Source organism: Hemiscyllium ocellatum, chromosome 17 (assembly GCF_020745735.1).
Source record: "Hemiscyllium ocellatum isolate sHemOce1 chromosome 17, sHemOce1.pat.X.cur, whole genome shotgun sequence".
Classification (NCBI taxonomy): Eukaryota; Metazoa; Chordata; class Chondrichthyes; order Orectolobiformes; family Hemiscylliidae; genus Hemiscyllium; species Hemiscyllium ocellatum.
The window spans coordinates 56,463,711-56,482,318 of record NC_083417.1 but is presented as its reverse complement, the minus strand read 5'-3'; the positions used below and the strand labels follow the sequence as shown (position 1 = coordinate 56,482,318).

The following is an 18,608-nucleotide window of genomic DNA, read 5'->3' as shown; positions in this document are numbered from 1 at the left end:
GGAGAAAGCAGAGTATGTTTCGAGTCCACTGACTCTTCATCAGTTCTGCTTTCTTCCCAAAGATGTTCCCTGACCTGCAGAGTTTCTCCAGCAATTAATCTGTTTTCGTTTCAGATCTCCAGCATCCGCAGTTCTTTGTTTTATTATATACTTGAAAAGAGGAGTCACATTTAATCCCACATTCCATGCTTTTTGTTTGTAACCCTGTACATTCCTTATCCTCTTGTCGGTCCAACTCATCTTTAAAACTATTTATAGAATTGGCTTCTATCACAGTTTTAGGTTAAAGTCAGACTCTGTACAAGCCCTCTGTATCTTTTGTCAATTGTTTTGTATCAATGACTTCTAGATATTGATGCACTTCTCATAACAAGTAATTTCCTCCATCAACTTTCAGAATTTCCTCCATCAACTTCAGAATCTTTCATCGGTCGCTCATTTGGCCCTTAACTTTCTCTAGCCCAAGGCAAATCATCCTAATTCCTTCAGATTCTCTTCATCAGCAAAAGCTCTCGTTTCAGGTCCATGTCCCAGTAAGCCTTCTTTGTATCTTTTCCAAAGCCTTTACTTCTTTCTTGAAGTGTACTGCCTAAAATTGTTGGCAATACTTCACCTGAGGACCCGCAAATGATTTCACTAATGTACAGTACAATAATGTAATCGGTCCGCTTTTATATCAACTCTGTAATTATTAGCCCAAATAACTGATCTATTTCTTTATAGCCACCTTATAAACTTGCCCTGTCATCTTCAAAACTTTCTATGTGTGGACACCAAAATGCCTCTGCTTATCTATACTGTCTTTCCGGATCTATCTTTCCACAGAGCATCACCGGACACTTTCAGTATTAGATGCTATCTGCCAAGCTTCTGCCCAAATCACCATCCTGTCTGTCATTAGCAAGTTCCACGTAAATTGCAACCTTTACAATGCTTCTCCTTGGAATTTATTTTTGGTTTTAATTGACAGTAGATGGTTCACGAAGATATCAGTTAGCTGCTGTCCTATAGTCCTCCAGACACTGTAATGGTTAACCTTTGAAGTGGTTGAAGAAACTGTTACTAGCTCAAGGTCTATGAATGTTTGAATTAACGAGCCGTAATTTGTACATTAGGGGTAATGCCATAAAATGTCAATGGAGAGCCACATGTTCCTTTGGGTATACTCCTTCTGATGTACAGAGGACATGTTATGGATTTCCTGATGGGGATGAACACGCAACATCTCACTTACTCACTGAAATAACTAAACTAAGATTCTATGAGCCCATTATGGCAATCAAACTAAAATAAGAATGTAAGTAATGGTGAGTCAGATTCCATTCAAAGAATAAACCCTTTAGTAGGAAAAGTGATTTCCCATGAATAAAGTCAGAAAGTGCGAGAGAAGCTCAGCAGACCCAGCAGTTTAAGTAAAGAGAGAAACAGAAATCTGATATGCCTCTTCTTTGGAACCCACCAGTTCTGAAGATGAGTGATACAATTGAAATGCTGACTGTTTTTCTTTCCCCACAGATACTGCTAGACCCACTGAGTTTCTCCAGCACTTTCTGTGTTGGTTTCATATTTCCAGCATTTGCAGGATATTGTTTTTGTCTGAATGATTTCCAACATAAGAACTTGCTGTGTAAATGTAATGTCTACAAGAGCAGGTCAGAGGCTAGGAATTCGGCAGCAGGTAACTCACCTCCTGTCTCCTCAAAGATTGTCCTCCATCTACAAGGCACAAGTCAGGAATCTGATGGAATATTCCCCACTTGCCTGGATGAGTGCAGCCCCAACAACGCTCAAAAATCCTGACACCATCCAGGACAACACAGCCTGTTTGAGTGGTATCACATCCACTCCCTCCACCACTGACATTCTAAGGTAGCAGCAATGTGTACTATCTACAAGAAGCACTGCAGAAATTCACCAAAGATCTGTAGACAACACCTTCTGAATCCACACACCTTCCGTCTAGAATGACACGGGCAGCAGGTACATGGGAACGCCACTCACCATCCTGACTTGGAAATATATCACTGTTCCTTGAAGGACATCGTGGGTCTATCAATCACACATAGACTACAGTGATTTAAGAAGGTAGTTAACCACCATCCTCTCAAGGGAAACTAAAGAAGGGCAATAAATGCTGGACAGCTAGTAACAACTATGAGTGAATCATAAAAATAAAGGCAAGGATTCCATATGCAGAGTCAGGAATTTTGATTACCATCCACTGTGGATTATAGAAGTCCATCTGTGGACGGAAGATCCGGCTGCACCTAGCCTTGGCCTCTTGGATGAGGCTTCTACTTGGCTACTCTGCTGGGGCATTGTGCACGAAAGGGTGAGACTGTAAAATGTCAGTAATCATGAGTGCCACAGCCAGCAATAACAACAATCTGTATCTGCATCGAGCCTTTTGTGCAATAAAACGTTCCATGTGCTGCAAAGAAAATTTGATACTGAGTCACAAAAGGTGGCATTCTGGCTCAGTGGTTATCACTGCTGTCTCATAGAACCAGGTTGAATTCCAGCCTCGGATGACCGTTTGTGTGGAGTTTGCACATTCTCCCAATGTCTGTGTGGGTTTCCTCCAGGTGCAGGTTAGGTGGATTGGCCATAGTAAATTGTTCAGTAATGTCTCAGGATGTGCAGGCTAGGTGGGTTAGCCATAGGAAATGGAAGGTTACAGGGTGAAGAGGGTGGGATGCTCATTGGAGTGTCAGTGTAGACTCGATGGACCAAATGGCCTCTTTCCACAGTGTAGGCAATCTATGAGATATTAAGGCAGATAACCAAAAGCCTAGTAAGCTTTATGCATCAATTTACAAGAGTGCTAAGTCATCAGAGAGGCTTAAGGAGAAAAATCCAGAGATTAGACATCAATATCATTAATTACAGATACAATATTCCACTCGCAACTCCATAAATTTCTCCCCTTCATGCCACGTAAACTCTATAGCCAGAGAAACACCACCTTATGGACATTATTGCACACTGCTTGCTTCTACACTTTGCAAGGAGATCACAAGGATAATGACTGGTGATACCGTCCTTGGGAACCAGCCCTCAATCACTGAGCACTTTGCTGCAGTATTCAGGCCAGTTTTGCACTCCCTGCCCATTTCCATAAGCTGAAGCACATGTGGAACATATTCCGCTCAGAACAAGACCTATTTTGATCTCTACCTGGGACTGAAGAAATGTCAAACTATCCGGGCTCTGTTCTGGGAAGCTCACTCAGCATCAGCTGCACTAGCTTTGCACCTATTGACAGTGAAAGGTGGCCCACTTCAACCGAATTGCCAAGAACATAAGGACATCACTGGCACACGATCTCTCGAATCCCCAGAAGAAGTATAACACCAGTTGCTAAATCCTTAACCCACACAATTCCCAGCACCAGCCTCAACGCTGAAACGTATCTGTACACTCCTACAGGCACAGGTCAGTCAAAACATACACAAGATATTCATGTGCATGAGCTTTTTTGAGAACTTAAAAAAATTGCATTGATTTTCACAGTTTTAATAGCGATTAAGTGTAGGTGTCTTTATTTACAACATGAGCATTTAAAGCTTCAAGATTTTATTTGGCTGAAAAAAATTATAGCTTGGAAAACTCCATCTCCACCTCCTCTCCCAGCATCTCTCTTCCTCTCCTGAAGGTTGTGGCTGTTATAACGATTCAGTTCCTTTGGCAGTTGTAATCTTTGCACTCCATGGTGTGAGTGGATCTCAGTAACCGAGTCTGGGGACCTGTCGGAGTTGAACCTGATCATAAGGTCTCCTGATGTGAATACTTTTCATGCGGGCTGATTAGATAATGATTGGGAGTGAGGAGTTTCCAGGGTTGGAAATAATCGTGGAATTATACTATGGCACACACCCATTGCACCAATGTCCAATCACACTTAACTTTCCTGCTGACCTCATATCAAACTGTAAAGGTTGGCAGAAGCAATCAGAGCTGAGGGTGTCTGGATCGCACATGATGGGTTCCTTCTTTAAATGCAAAAATTAAAATTTCAAGCCATCACACTATCATTCATTAGATACTGCGTGGTTTAAACACAAGCGATGTATGGATGCTTCTTGATTTTCAATGAGACTTGCACTGATGCCAGAAAAATACATTCAAAGCTTGAAACTGTGAGAGGAATTCCAAGATTTTTCTTTTGTTTTCCTACATAACATTTGTTTTTGAATCAGTGCAATTGCAAGAGTTTATGGGTATGGCTGGTTAGTTTTTAGAAAAGCCATTGCAATCGGCTGAGATGTATTCAGGTATTGGGCTCCGCAGATGAGCATAAAATAGCAAGGAAGTTTTGGTATGGTTACACCCGATTTTCCTTGACATTTTACAATGGGTATTTGCTTTACATTTCAGTTAAGTGTACCTCCTGGTGGTGCATGTACACAGGACATTCTGCCTCCACTTGCTGATCTTATGTAATTGAAACCCTCTCCTTTGAGTCGGAGGGTGAAGCTGATAACAATACCCCAGACTACAGAGGCTTGACTGAGACCTTTCTGACTGTGCTCACTGAGCGGCATGCTTCTTCAAACAATTTCTCCAGCTTTTATTGAGCGAGGCATTAGACTCGTCATTTTGTGGCTCATCCGTAGCATCAGGGGAAAAAAACGCAGACACACTCTCACACCCCTGTTAACCAGGGCAAAAATAGGCATCATGCACTGGTGCCAAATAACCCATGTTGAGGAGGCAATAATGAATGGTTGCATATTTTCAATGTGACAATTACAAGTGTACCTGGTTAGAATTTGTGTCACGTCAGACACATGCGATCTCAAATGTCTTTTAAAATCACAGCTTGTGTGGAAAGATTTTATTGCATATGAATCACTTCATTGTCTCCCAGGCTCTGATATAAAGGTCAAGTGAGACACTTCTGGTTTTGCTGCAGATTTATTTTTATACTCATTGCTTCACCCCATCATTTGAAATGAATATATAAAATCATATTTATAATGGAGAATGATCAATAAACAGATGACGCTTTCTTGCTTGGCATACATCATAGCTTCCCTCTCCCGGCCTTACATTGACGAATAAAACTGATCTATGTTATATGGATAATGCTAAAATTTAAATTACTTTCATTAACCTGGAGGGGTTGGCTGTTTGTGCTTTGGAGGGTGAAAACAAGAAAGTTATTTTGAGTTCTGGAGCTCCAGGTTCACGTGAACCATGATTTAGCTTCAGGTAGAATGGAAACCGAAAGAACTATGGATGCTGTAAATCAGAAACAAAACCAGAAATTGCTGGAAAAGCTCAGCAGGTCTGGCAGCATCTGTGGAGAGAAATCAGAGTCTGGTTTGTTTTCAATAGCATGGGTTCGATGCAGGGTTAAAGGTCCATTCACTGCCTCTGTCTCAAGAGTGCAGCCTCCATCCATCGTATGTGGCCGAAGTTCCCACACCAGCCGTTCCTTTAAGTATGCTTTCCTTTGTCTGTTTTGAATTATAACGTATTGTCTCTCACAAGAAATTGAGATGACCAAATAATTTTGTGCATGATCGTCACTAGCAGAGGAAAGTTTCATCCTTCATTTTACAATGGGTATTTGCTTTACATTTCAGTTAAGTGTACCTCCTGGTGGTGCATGTACACAGGCCACATTCAAACCAATGGCCTAGAGCCATTATGACACAGAAGGAGGCCATTTGACCCATTGAGTTCATGTCAGTCCTGAAGGGGGAGAAAGGGCAGCATTGTGAGATTTGATCTTAAAATTTAACAATCACTAAACCACACGTTCGACTGATGAAGAAAGGGGGATCGGGGGACAGCTGCTCACTGGCACCTAGATGGTGGACTCTAAAAGTTTTGACTCCTCCATGTCTGCAGTTTTATTTATGCAAGATCTCGTCCAAAACATTTAGATGGAATATTCCACATTGAGGAGAAATATTAACCAAATTAGTCTCGCTGGCCAAGACAGCAACAGCAATGTGGAAGCAGTTTGCCCAGACTGACTCACACCTTAAACCAAGGGAAAAAAAATCAAGAGTTTTGACAGAACTTTGAACAGTCACCAGATATTCTGAACCTAGCTCGTTTCCATTTCCATCAGATAAATATTGAGCTGAAAAACGCATTTGATTCTCAATTCTTTCAAAGAAGAGGATTGTAATGTTTTTCTCTGACATCTAAGTAATCCCAGATGATATGAGAAACAAATTTACATTAGCATAAATGGGCAATATTTCATTGTCCTACTGTTATACTGCACATCTCCTGTTCAGTTCCACTGAACCCACGAGTGCTGACGTCAGCCCATCACCTGTTTAGCATTTCTGCCCAGGATAAATTTCTAACCTCATTATGTCCGGGTGCGATACAGTATACGGCTACTCAGGATGTGACTTAAAATGCTTTCTCCTCTCTGCACCAAAGTGACCCTCCCATTTCCAACAATCTTTGGCCAGTTTTGCTTTTTTTGTGGCAGTGTGGGATGTTCCAGTCAGAATACAGTGCTACTTTGTCTGCTGGAAACTGAACTGGCCCAAAACAGACTTATAATTAATGTCATGTTCTGGACTGGAAGCAAATCCCAAACTGAGCGACAGAGGAACAGTGTTCTTTCTGCTGCACCACATAGCTCTCCTTCTTCCTTTTAGGTGAGCATAACTTTGTTGCTACCAACACAAAATTTGATCCCTTCACCGACTTTGTCCCTACCCCTCCGTCCCTGTCCTGAAGTTGGTAACTGGCTGATTTGACAGATGTTGGACACTCTAATTGACCATTATTCATGAAGGTTGTTTCAGTGTGAAGTATGAAGGCAATGGTTGCTCGCTGTGGAATCCTAGGAGTGTTGCTATCAAGCTCAGTGCAATTCCAGAAGGGAATTCTGGGCAGGAATAGAAACTTGAGGGGCAAACTAGTTTAGCACAGGCCAAGACACAAAACCCTGCCATTTTTCAAGTAAAGTGCTTTATTACGCCCAGGCTAAATTCAGTGACGCATCAAGATACTGTTGAATGTTATTTGATTTAGCTCGTCCGTGTTTTCTCATTTGATATTGTAAATCGACTGAACAGAGGCCAATGTCTAAGTGTTCCTAGAGCGCTGTTACCAGTGGTGTTGCTAACTATTTTCTCAATTCTTTTGCAGGTTATAAAGAATACTCTTGATCCTGTCTGGAAGCCTTTTAGTATGCCATTAGTGTCCTTGTGTAATGGAGATGTAGAAAAAACTATAAAGGTAATTTGGGTCACTAATGAATGACCTGCTCTAAAAGCAATCCCTGAGTTCCAACCTTTTTTATGGACATTATATGGACACCCAAGGTACAAGCATTCTAGGAGACTACATGTACGATACTGTTTTGATTAGAGATCTATAACACACCAATCAATGCTGCTTTTCAATGCCTCTACTCAGACCGTGTGTATTCCTGTAGATCATTCCCTTTTGCCTATCAATCATCATGCACTCCTCACGCAACAGTCAGCTTAATGTTAGGATATTCACTATCTTTGGGAATAGCAGACAGCAGCCTGTCTCTGATTAATGGCAGATATTTCTCCCTCAATAGGAGGATATGGTCTGAATGAAACAGTTGGCAGAGATGACCACAGCAAGAGAATTATATCTAATGCCAGTGAGATTGGTATCGGTTCTTCACGTCTTTCCTGGAGACATCACAAATATCTAATACAAAAGAAAAAAATACTATGATGCTGGAAGTCTGTGATTAAAATGTCAGAAATACTCAGCAGACCAGTCAGCATCTGTGGAGAGAACCAGAGTTAATTGAATTGAATCTGCCTTCACCAGATTCTTAGACAGTACATTCCAAACTAGAGAAATATCTCCCTATCTCTCTCTCTCTCTCTCGCACATACACACACTCTCTCTCTCTCTCTTGCGCTCTCTCCCTCCCTCCCTTCCCAGACAAAAATCTCTCTCTCTCTCGCACATGCCCTTTAGAGGTTTCAAAGATTAACTCCGTATAGGATAATTATGACACTGGCATCCACATGTTGAGGTGACAAATTGCTCAGGTATTTCTTATCAACAAGAACAGGAATTTTCTCCTCTAATTACTGCCCATTAGTCTACCCTTCCATCCCCAGCTGTCAGTAAAGCGATTGAAAGCATAATCAGAAATGCTACCAAGCAACACCAGCTTATGACTGACTTGTTACCGATACACCACACGTAGGTGATGTTGATCAGCTTCCTGTCACCTCGGAAATGTGGAGCTCCTTTCCCCAAAAGGGCTTCGAGGCTGGTTGGGAATTGAAAATTTCCAAACTACACCTGAGGAATTTTTGTTCAGTGAGCATCTTAAAGGATGTTAAAGCAAGGGAAGAAGACTGAATTTAGAAACAAATCAATCTCAATCTAATTGAGTAGTAGATCAGGCTCAAAAAATGGAATGGCCCACTACTGTTACATAGAACAGCACAGTAGAATACAGGCCCTTCAGACTTCAATGTTGTGCTGACCTTTTATCCTACTCTAAGATCAAACTAACCTACATACCCTTCATTTTACTTTCATCCATGTGCCTATCCAAGAGTTGCTTAAATGTCCTCAATGTGTCTGACTCTACTGCCACTGATGGCAGTGCATTCCATACACCTTTAATAAGGGCTTTACAGAGCTGCAGCATAAGCTGACGGCTATTAAACTCACTCCCCCAGCTAATGAAAGCCAATACACCATATGCCTTCTCAATACCCTATCAACTTGGGCGGCACCTTTGAGGGAATGCATGTACATGGATCGCAAGATCCCTTTGTCCCTCCACACTGCCATGAATCCTGCCTTTAACCTTATAATCTGCATTCAAATTCTACCTTCCAAAGTGAATCACTTCACACCTTTCCAGGTAGAACTTCATCTGCTACTTATAAGCTCTGCATCCTGTCAATGTCCTGTTGCAATCTACAACAGCTCCCCCCCCCCCACCCACACACATACACACATACTTAAACTATCCACAACTCATCAACTTTCATATCATTGGCAAACTTCCTAATCCACCCTTTCATCCAAGTCATTTATAAAAATCACAATGAGCAGAGATGTCAGAACTGATCCCTGTGGAACACCACAGGGCACCGCGATCCAGGCTGAGTACTTTCCATCAACTATCACCCTCTGTCTTCTATGGGCCAGCCAATTCTGTATCCAGACAACCAAATTTCCCTGTATCCCATGCTTCCTTACTTTCTGAATGAGCCTACCATGGGGACTCTTCGCAAACGCCTTGCTAAAATCCATATGCACCACGTCTACTGCTCTACCTTCATCAATGTGTTTTGTCACATCCTCAAAGAATTCAGTAAGACTTGTGATGTATGACCTACCCCTCACAAAGCCATGCTGACTATCTCTAATCAAGCTATGCTTTTCCAAATTCCCATAAATCCTGTCTGTCAGAATTCCCTCCAATAATGTGTCCACCACTAATGTAAGACTGACTGGTCCTTAATTCCCAGGTTTATTACTATGCCTTTTCTTGAACAAGCGAATAACATTTGCCATCCTCCAATCATCTGTCATTACTCCAGTGGACATTGAGGACACAAAGATCATCGCCAAAGGCTATGTTCCAGTGGTTTAAGAGAGTCACTCCGCTCTCATCACAGACTGGATCAGAGCTGAGCTGAGAATAGATATAACTTAGCATCAATCCCATAAGCCTCAGCGTCCATTTTCCTCTTTCCCTGTCAGCTGAGCATTCAGCAAGCAATCATGCTTATTTTACAAAAATAATTATCCAAAAATGAGCCTTCCCAGTTGGATTGATGCAGTGATCAGGCTGCTGGAGGATTCCTGGCAGAGTGTTCCTGACTAGCGAAGCAACACTCACTGCGCGGCAACCCCAATGGGGATGGAGTCTCAGGGCCAGACTCTCCAGACTAGCTCTGGAACAGCACCCCTGCTCTATCCTGTCCTCAGTAATGAAAGATATTGTGCTGGTTTAGAGAAAGATATTGCGATCTTGTATATTCAGTGTTGTAATGTAGGAAACAGAGCAGCCAATTTGGGCACAACAAACTTCCAGAAAATACTAATTTTGCAAGCATCAAATAATCTGTTTTTGTGTTGCTGGTTGAGTGCTAAGTCTTAGCCAGAGCATCCACATTGTGGCTTCTCTGTTTTTCTTTGAATTATGTTGTAAGAGGGTAAAAGGGATCTCAGATCCAATATTTCCATTCACTCTATTCAGGGATATTATGAAACAGTTCTGGAGCAAAAGAGACTTGAACCTGGGCCTTCTGGCCCAGTGGTAAGGTCATTATAAATGTGCCAGAAGAGCTCTCCAAAGTCTCAATTGAACATCTCATGTCATGCCCTTCCTTCCCTCTGCATTTTACTGAAGGATGGAACACCTGCAAGCACTGCTTATCACATACTGCCTGGGAAGTGGAAAATAAGCACAAAGCTTAGAATGCCCTCTCGCCTCCCCTGGGAAATGAGGCAAACAATAATGGCTAGATGGAAGGTTTCAGTGGAGTATATTAGGAGAAAACTGTATTCAGTGTCGGGGAGGGTCAGGAAATGAGAGCGCACAGATTTAATAGATTAGAATCAAGGTGACATAAGGTGAGTTATTGTGATTTGGAATGTACTGCCTGAAAGGCTGGTGGGAAAGAACTTGCAAAAGGAAATTGAGTAAGTGTCAAAGAGTACGATTCACAGGGATATGAGGAAGACTGGGGAAGCGGGATTAATTGAATACTTCAATCAAATAGTTAGCAGAGGCTTAGTGAGCAGAATGGCTATGTTTTGTGCCATTATATTCACTATAAAAATGGATGAAATAGTGCAAAGCAAATGACACAAACTGTAAAGTGGGTTCCAAAACTGCTTTTGCATCAATTACACAGGCTCAGCATTTATGAAAGTTTTTATTTTTTAAAATGTAATTTTTAGTTTGTTCAATGACTTTACCATTGCAGAATCCCCACTATCTAAATTCTGAGAGTTCCCATTCATCAGAAACTGAACTGGACTTGCCCTATAAACACAGTGGCTATAAGAGCAGGCTAGAGATTAGGAATGCCACAGCGAGTAAATCACTTCCTGATTCCCCAAAGACTCTCCAAAATCTATAAGGCACAAGTCAGGAGTGTAATGGAATAATCCCAACTACCCTGGAGTGGGGATGAATGCAGCTCCAACAACACTCAGGAAACTTCCCATTCAGGACAAAGCAGGCTGCTTGAATGACTCCATCTCTATCATCTTCAATCTTCATTTCCTCAACCATTCTGTTACACAGTGGCAGCAGTGTGTACCATCTACACGATGCACTGCAGCAGCTCATCAAGACTCTTTTGACTGCACCTCCCAAACTTGGCACCTCCACCATTAGAGCAGCAGGTACATGGGAACACCAACACCATCTTCACCTCCAAGTCACGCATTAGCCTGACTTAGAACTTTATCAGCAATCCCTCACTGTCACTTGGTCAAGAGCCTGGATCGCTCTCCTTAATAGTATGGTAGGTGTCCCTACAGCACAAGGACTGCGACTGTATAAGATGATATTCTGCAGGGCAATTAGGGATGGGAAAAAATTGCTGTCCTAGCCAACAAAACCCAAATCTCGTGAATGAATCGTTCTTTTTAATCTGTATTTGGTCGCAGTTCAGATGTTAATATGCTGCGTTTGTCTTTCTCCTCTACCAGATTCTCTGTTACGATTATGATAATGATGGTGGACATGATTTTATTGGAGAGAGCCAGACAACAGTTTCCAAGATGTCTGAAGCAAACAACTCAATGGAGGTACGAATGGCTGGCTATATGGCACCTCTCTCGTTGTCAGCTTAGTAATACTCTGGGCTGGTTTTGGATTTCTCCATTAGGGGTTGGGATCCTACAATATAGTCATGTTGCTGTGCATATTCTGGTACAGGTTGCTTTGGTTTCTGGTGGGAAAGCTCACAGTTCACATCAGTAACATGAATACTTTCCGATAGTAGTCATGATTTGGAGATGCCAGTGTTGGACTGGGGTGTACAAAGTTAAAAATCACACAACACCAAGTTATAGTCCAACAGATTTAATTGGAAGCACACTAGCTTTTGGAGTGTTGCTCCTTCATCTATCACCACTATCCACTATCACCTGATGAAGGGGCGTCGCTCCAAAAGCTAGTGTGCTTCCAATTAAACCTGTTGGATTATTTACTTGTGTTGTGTGATTTTTAACTATGAATACTTTCAAACTTGTACTGTATTTACTTAAAAGAGGCAATGTTGGTCTGTTCCTGAGAAAGATATTCGCTAATTGAATCATATATCAGTAGGAAACTGTTGAGGGGACAGTAATCATACTAACATTAAGCCAAAGCAGACTATGGAAAAGGGCAAAGAACAATTTAGAGTAAGAATAATTAATTGGAGAAAAGCTAGCTTCGATGGGGTAAGCATAGATCCAAGTTGAATAAATTCAAAGCAAGTGCAAATAAATAAATTAAAATAATTTTAGAATTTCACTCAATTGACGTGAAAGATTAGCAGGAGAACAATGGATGACCATCAGCGGGGAGGTAATCCAAACACAAGATTTGCTCAGAAGTAGTCAGATACAGTCCCTTGAATGAGCAGTTAAAATAAAGAAGAAATAGTGAGCTTATAATAGACGTCAGAAAGGAAAATACAATGGAGAGACCCAGTGTGAATGTAAAGAGTTCAAAGGGGCAGTGAAAATGCAAATAAGAGGAGCAAAGAGAGAGTATGAAAAGAGATTAGCAGCGAACATAAATGGAAATCTCAAAGCTTTCCATCAGAACATCTATAGTAAACAAGTGGTAAAAGAAGGAGGGGGCCAGTTAGGAACCAAAAAGAGTGTTTGTACATGTAGGATATGGAGGAGGAATTAAATGAATACTTTGCATTTGCATTTGCAAAAGAGGATTACATTCCCTAGATGGTGATGAAAAAGGAGGTATTTCACCAGAAGGGATTGAAGTTGATTAGGAAGGGGTATGAGATAGTCTGACTGTAGACGAGGCACCAGGATCTAGGTAAAAACAAGGACTGCAGACGCTGGAAACCAGAGTCTACGTTAGAGTGGTGCTGGAAAAGCACAGCAGGTCAGGCAGCATCTGAGGAGCAGGAAAGTCGACATTTCAGGCCAAAACCCTTCATCAGGAGGCACCAGGATCTGATGAGGTACATCCAAGGATATGGAACGAAGAGAGTGTTGAAATTGCAGAGGCACTGGTCACAATTTTGTATTCTATCTTAGACATGGGGTGTTGACAGATCCCTGGGGAATTGCAATAAAGGGTATAAAATCCTGTTCAATAAAGGGTATAAAGATAATCCCAGCAACTGTAGGCAGTCAGTTTAATTTTGGTGATGGGGAAACATTTAGCAACAATAATTTGAGACAAAGTTAATAATCACAGGGATGAATGTGGGTAAATAAAAGAAATATTAATTTCTTGCAGGAGAATTGTGTTTAACTAACTTGTTGGAGTATTTTGAGGTAGATTGCTGAGTGCAGTCCAGTTGTTTGGTGTATGTTGTTTTGATTCTAGCTGACCTTATTACTGGACAAATCAGACCCCAGATGGAAATCTAGTTTGATAGATGATAGTTTCTTTGGTTTTAGTTTTAACAAAGTTATCTCTCACTGTGACAGAAGTAGAGGCACTTGATTGTACGTGTGTCTTATCTATTTTGGGGGGGGGCAGGCCAAGTTGTGAGGTCAATAAACTCTTCAGCTTTATTAATAAAGGACTAGCGTGCAAGGGCATGAAGGTTACATTGAAATCGTACAAACACGAGTTTGGTTTCAGATGGAGTATTATGTCCAATTTGAGGAACCGCACTTTAGGAAGGATGTAATAGTATCGGACAGTGCAGAGACAATTCCCAAGAGTGATTCCATGAATGAGGAACTTCAATCATGAAAAAAGACTGGAGAACTTAGAACTGTTTTCCCTGGAGAAAAGAGAGGAGGTTTGATTCCATTATTCAAGCCTTGAAGGGCTTGGAACAAAATACAAGGGAAAAACTGCTTTAACTCATGAAGGAATCAAGAATCTGAGGGTACAAATTTAAAGTAAAGAGTATAGAAACAAAATTGATATGAGGGAAATATTTTCCTTTCAGTGGGTGGTTAAGGTCTGGAATATCCTGCCTGAGTTGGAGGCAGGTTCAATTGAAGCATTCAACAGAGAACTGGATTGTGTAGGGGGGAGGGGGGGAGAATGGTACCAGATAAAGTGTTCATTTGTATAGATGACACCAACATAATGGGCCAAATGGCCTCCTTCTGCTCTGTAATAATTTAAATAGTACTGGATGGAAATTTGTTTGCAAAGATAATTTTGAGTTGGAATTTCACAGACTATGATGTTGACTAGGAATTTATTCGTCAGTCATGATACCACAAGGCTCAGGCTTGACAGGTCCATAGCCAAATATTGGACACAATCTCATCTATTCTTCCTAATGCCATGGTTCTGTCACCATAATCTTTTGTATCTTCTGTATTGGCAATGTCACGTGGGAAAACATTTCCCCTATGTGAAACAATACTGAATCCTTGAAGTCAGTTATGTTTTCCCTACAGCTAATGCACACAGATCAAACCTTATGTATTTCAGCAACAAATAATCACCAATAAATGAACGTATTTTTCAGTAAAACAATTGAAGCAGAGCTGTCAAATTCCAAACGAGGTACAAATTGCATAATAAGTAGCTGATACATCCTTGTCCCCTCTCTCCTGTTGGTGTTTATCTTACTGAGTTTTCTGCTTTTTGTTCTATTTTCAGTTTTCCTTTCCTTTATTTGGCCTCCTTACTTTCCTTGGTGTACATTCTTATACCCTTGGTAAGAACTGAACCTGTGCTGGTCCAACATCCCACGACTGGTCTCTGGCCTTTTGATGGCCTTCACCGGATTTCAGCCTGACTGTTAACTGAGTTGAAATTGGTGTCTGAACCACAAGGAATGGCGGAAATAGTTTGTAAGGTTTGGGCTGGGAGCAGCAGAAAAGATGGCCACAAAATTACCTGACTTTTTCTCTTTTTAATGTTTTCTTCTATTAAATAATCATTTTTACAGTGCCAGGCAAATATCATAGCGACAGAAATGTCTGATTGGTTGCTGTGGTGATGAAACATCAGCAATGCCCTGCTTGAGGAAGGGCCACATTCATGATCCTCTTGATTGATTTCTCAGGCTCAGGATCACTTTGTCATAGATTTGTACAGCACGGAAACAGACCCTTTGGTCCAACTTGTCCATGCCAACCAGATATCCTAAATTAACCTAGTCCCTTTTGCCAGCATTTGGGCCATATGCCACTTCACCCTTCCTATTTATATACCCATCCAGATACCTTTTAAATACTGTATTTTTGCTAGTCTCCACCACTTCCTTTGGCAACTCATTCCATACACACACCACCCTCTGCTTAAAAAAATTGCCCTTAGGTCCCTTTGAATTCTTGGTCATCTCACCTTAAACCTATGCCCTCTAGTTTTGGACTTCCTACACCAGGGGAAAAGATCTTGACTTCTCACCATATCTATGCCCCTCATAATTTTATAAACCTCTATAAGGTCACTCTTCAGCCTCTGACACTCCAGAGAAAACAGCCCCAGCCTATTCAGCCTCTTCCTATCCCCACAAACTCTGGCAACATCCTTGTAAATCTTTTCTGCACCTTCTCAAGTTTCACAACATCTTTCTTATATCAGGGAGACCAGAATTTAATGCAGTATTCCAAAAGTGGCCTAACCAATGACTTGTACAGCTGCAGCATGACCTCCCAGCTCTATGCTCAAGGATTCTTTTTTATATCTTTCTGGAGTGTAACTGCTGTAAGATGCCCAGTTAAGGTGGCCCTGCATCGATTGCCAACATGACAGGGTAGAGACATTGATGGTCTCCAGTGATCCATTGAGCAATCCCTTAGTGGAGATGGATCTCCTTTCTTCCTGATAGGCCCACCAAGGTTGACAGGAAATACCAGACAAAAGGGTGGCCACAATGACCCGAACAGTTGGCAAGATGATGGAAGACTGTGCATCTCACTGGCTGCGAGGGCAGAAGAAGCCTGCAGCGGGCGAAGTTGTTCCTGCTCATTTTGCTATCAAAATTTGACTGCCAACCTGGCAAGATTGTGTGGACCATGATGGTGTATGGAGTCTCCAACATAAACATAGTCACACACAGGGTTTCCACCAGGGCCGGCTTGCCAGATCCAGAATCAAATGGTGGGGACAGGACTGTGAACATGTGAATTACCCTGTGGTGGAGACAATTTCAGAGTATTGTACCCGGTCTTGTTTTGGAAGGCTAAGGATCCTAATCCGAACATAATAGATGAAATCTAATGTGGCTAAGTCCCATTGTGATGGTCCTATAACAATCCCTACAATAAAAAGCGCTTTTACTTATTAACGGTCACTTCTTGGACTGAAGTCTAGATTAGAGTGGTGTTGGAAAAGTACAGCAGGTCAGGCAGCATCCGAGGAGCAGGAAAATCGACGTTTCGGTCAAAAGCCCTTCTGAAGGGCTTTTGCCTGAAATATTGATTTTCCTGCTCCTCAGATGCTGCCTGACCTGCTGCGCTTTTCGAGTACCACTCTAATCTAGACCCTGAACACCTGCATCTGCAGTCCTCACTTTCGCCTAGTCTTTTTGGACTGGAGCTGAGATACTGCGGCTGATCATTTTAGGCAAACAAATGTTTTATATGTTTATAGGCAAAACTCTCAACTTGGATATTTGCAAAGTTTAAAATAATTGAACTTACACTTGCATTAAAATAGCAGACAGAAGGAATTGTAGACTTAAATTGCACACAATAATTTCTCAACTCTTAAGTGCAGTTGAACTGTAAGAAACCATCAATTATAAGAAATTGCTGCAATGTATGTAATTCACCATTACAATTCTGAATCCTGCACATTCTCATACATAGAGCATTGTGTACAACAGGAAAAGCTGACTCCAGTATGTTGGAAGATGGATTAAGTGTCAAAAATTGTTAGACTGATTTACAATATCCCCATGATAAACCTACCATGAAACAACAGGGTAGGAGTTAATAAAGGATAAAGTGGAAGGGAGGTGGTGGGCAATTATGACGTGCAACATCCTTACATTGACAAAGAGTGTAAAGATATGTAATGTTCATCTCTCACTCACCAGGGCAAATGCAGTGTGGGATTGGTAACGCAATATGGTCAAAAGTAAAAATCAAAAATTGCTCCTTTTCATGTGGAGAAGAATTTATTCTGTGACCTTAATGCAAAATGAGGCTGACGTAAGCTGATGTGGTTGCCATGGCAAATTTGAGTTCTCTGAGAAAAGCTCTTTTCAAAGCCCCATTAATTCACCTTCCAAATTATTGAGTTATTGAGTATTTTCTGAATTAAGATCCTGAGCCACGACATGTCTGATCACAAAGAAATCACAAAAGGCATGTACAAAAATAAAGACCCCGAATAGGTGATGTTTCTTTCTCAATTTTGATGAGAGTGATTGTTTGTCAGACAGTAACTTGTTCCTTCAGCATAATCCTCTCTGTGGCAGCTGCTTGCGTTGTCAACAAAAGCACATTTACTTCTATGATAGCTAATTATTTCAGTGTCTGTGCTGTTGATCAGCATAAGATATTATATAAGGCCATGTGAAGAAAGAGTCAGAGAGTTATAGAGATGTACAGACCCTTCAGTCCAACTCGTCCATGCCGACCAGATATCCTAACCTAATTCTAGTCACATTTGCCAGTACTTGGACCATATACCTGTAAACGCATCCTATTCATATACCCATCAGATGCCTTTTAAATACTGCAATTGTACCAGTTACAATCATATGGTGACTTGCTCATCCTCTGAAATCCAATGGAGTACATTTGAAGTGTTGTAGTGTAAGAAGTGCAGCAGCCAGTATGTACACACCAACTCCCACATCTCTCCATATGCTAACGATCTGTCTTTGTGACATTGCTTTTGGGTTAATTAAATGTTGGTCAGGATATCTTTGAATTATAAGCCACTGGCAACATGGTTCAAAGGGAATGACCAGGTTGACAAAGTAAATCAGACCAGTGTATACTGGTGGCTGCTGCATTCTCCCTCACTTTGGCCTGAAGCCTGAGAATAGTGTCACCCCAGATAACTTCATTCTTTCAAACCGAACTCTAAAGCTGAACTGTATTTGCACCGTAATCTCTCCTATATCCAACCATCGTCTTTCAGTGTAGTGCTGAGGTTCAATTTAATTGAGGCTTAGGTTGACATGCTGCTGCCTGATTTTTCCCAGAGCTCAGGGAAGTCAGAGGCTGAAGCAAGATGAGGAGCAGATCAGGATTAGCATCCCCTCCTTCCCCAGCTCCCACCCACTATTTCCCTCCTTGAGACATGCTTCCTCCTATGCAAGTTGATGCCCTTCTCTGTGAATTGATGAACCCTCCCTTCCATGATTGTTTGACCCTGCACCCTGCACTCCTCCTTCCTCATAACCCACGCTGTTTCCTGACAGACAAAGCCCCACCTTTAACTGTGTGCGGCAAGCCTTTCAACAGCCACTCAACACCCGCCTAGCTCAAGAAATAGAGATAAATATTTGCCTGAGGCCCAGTCATTACAC

General features: G+C 41.6%; 1 protein-coding gene across 1 annotated transcript in view; it reads left to right on the top strand.

Annotated features, from left to right (window-relative positions):
* cpne2 (copine II) overlaps positions 1–18,608 on the top strand; it is a 261,372-nt gene that overhangs the window by 62,214 nt on the left and 180,550 nt on the right. The window contains exons 7-8 of the mRNA XM_060837772.1: positions 7,129–7,218; positions 11,668–11,766. Of these exons, the coding sequence (XP_060693755.1) occupies positions 7,129–7,218; positions 11,668–11,766 (189 nt within the window). The remainder of the gene's footprint in view (positions 1–7,128; positions 7,219–11,667; positions 11,767–18,608) is intronic.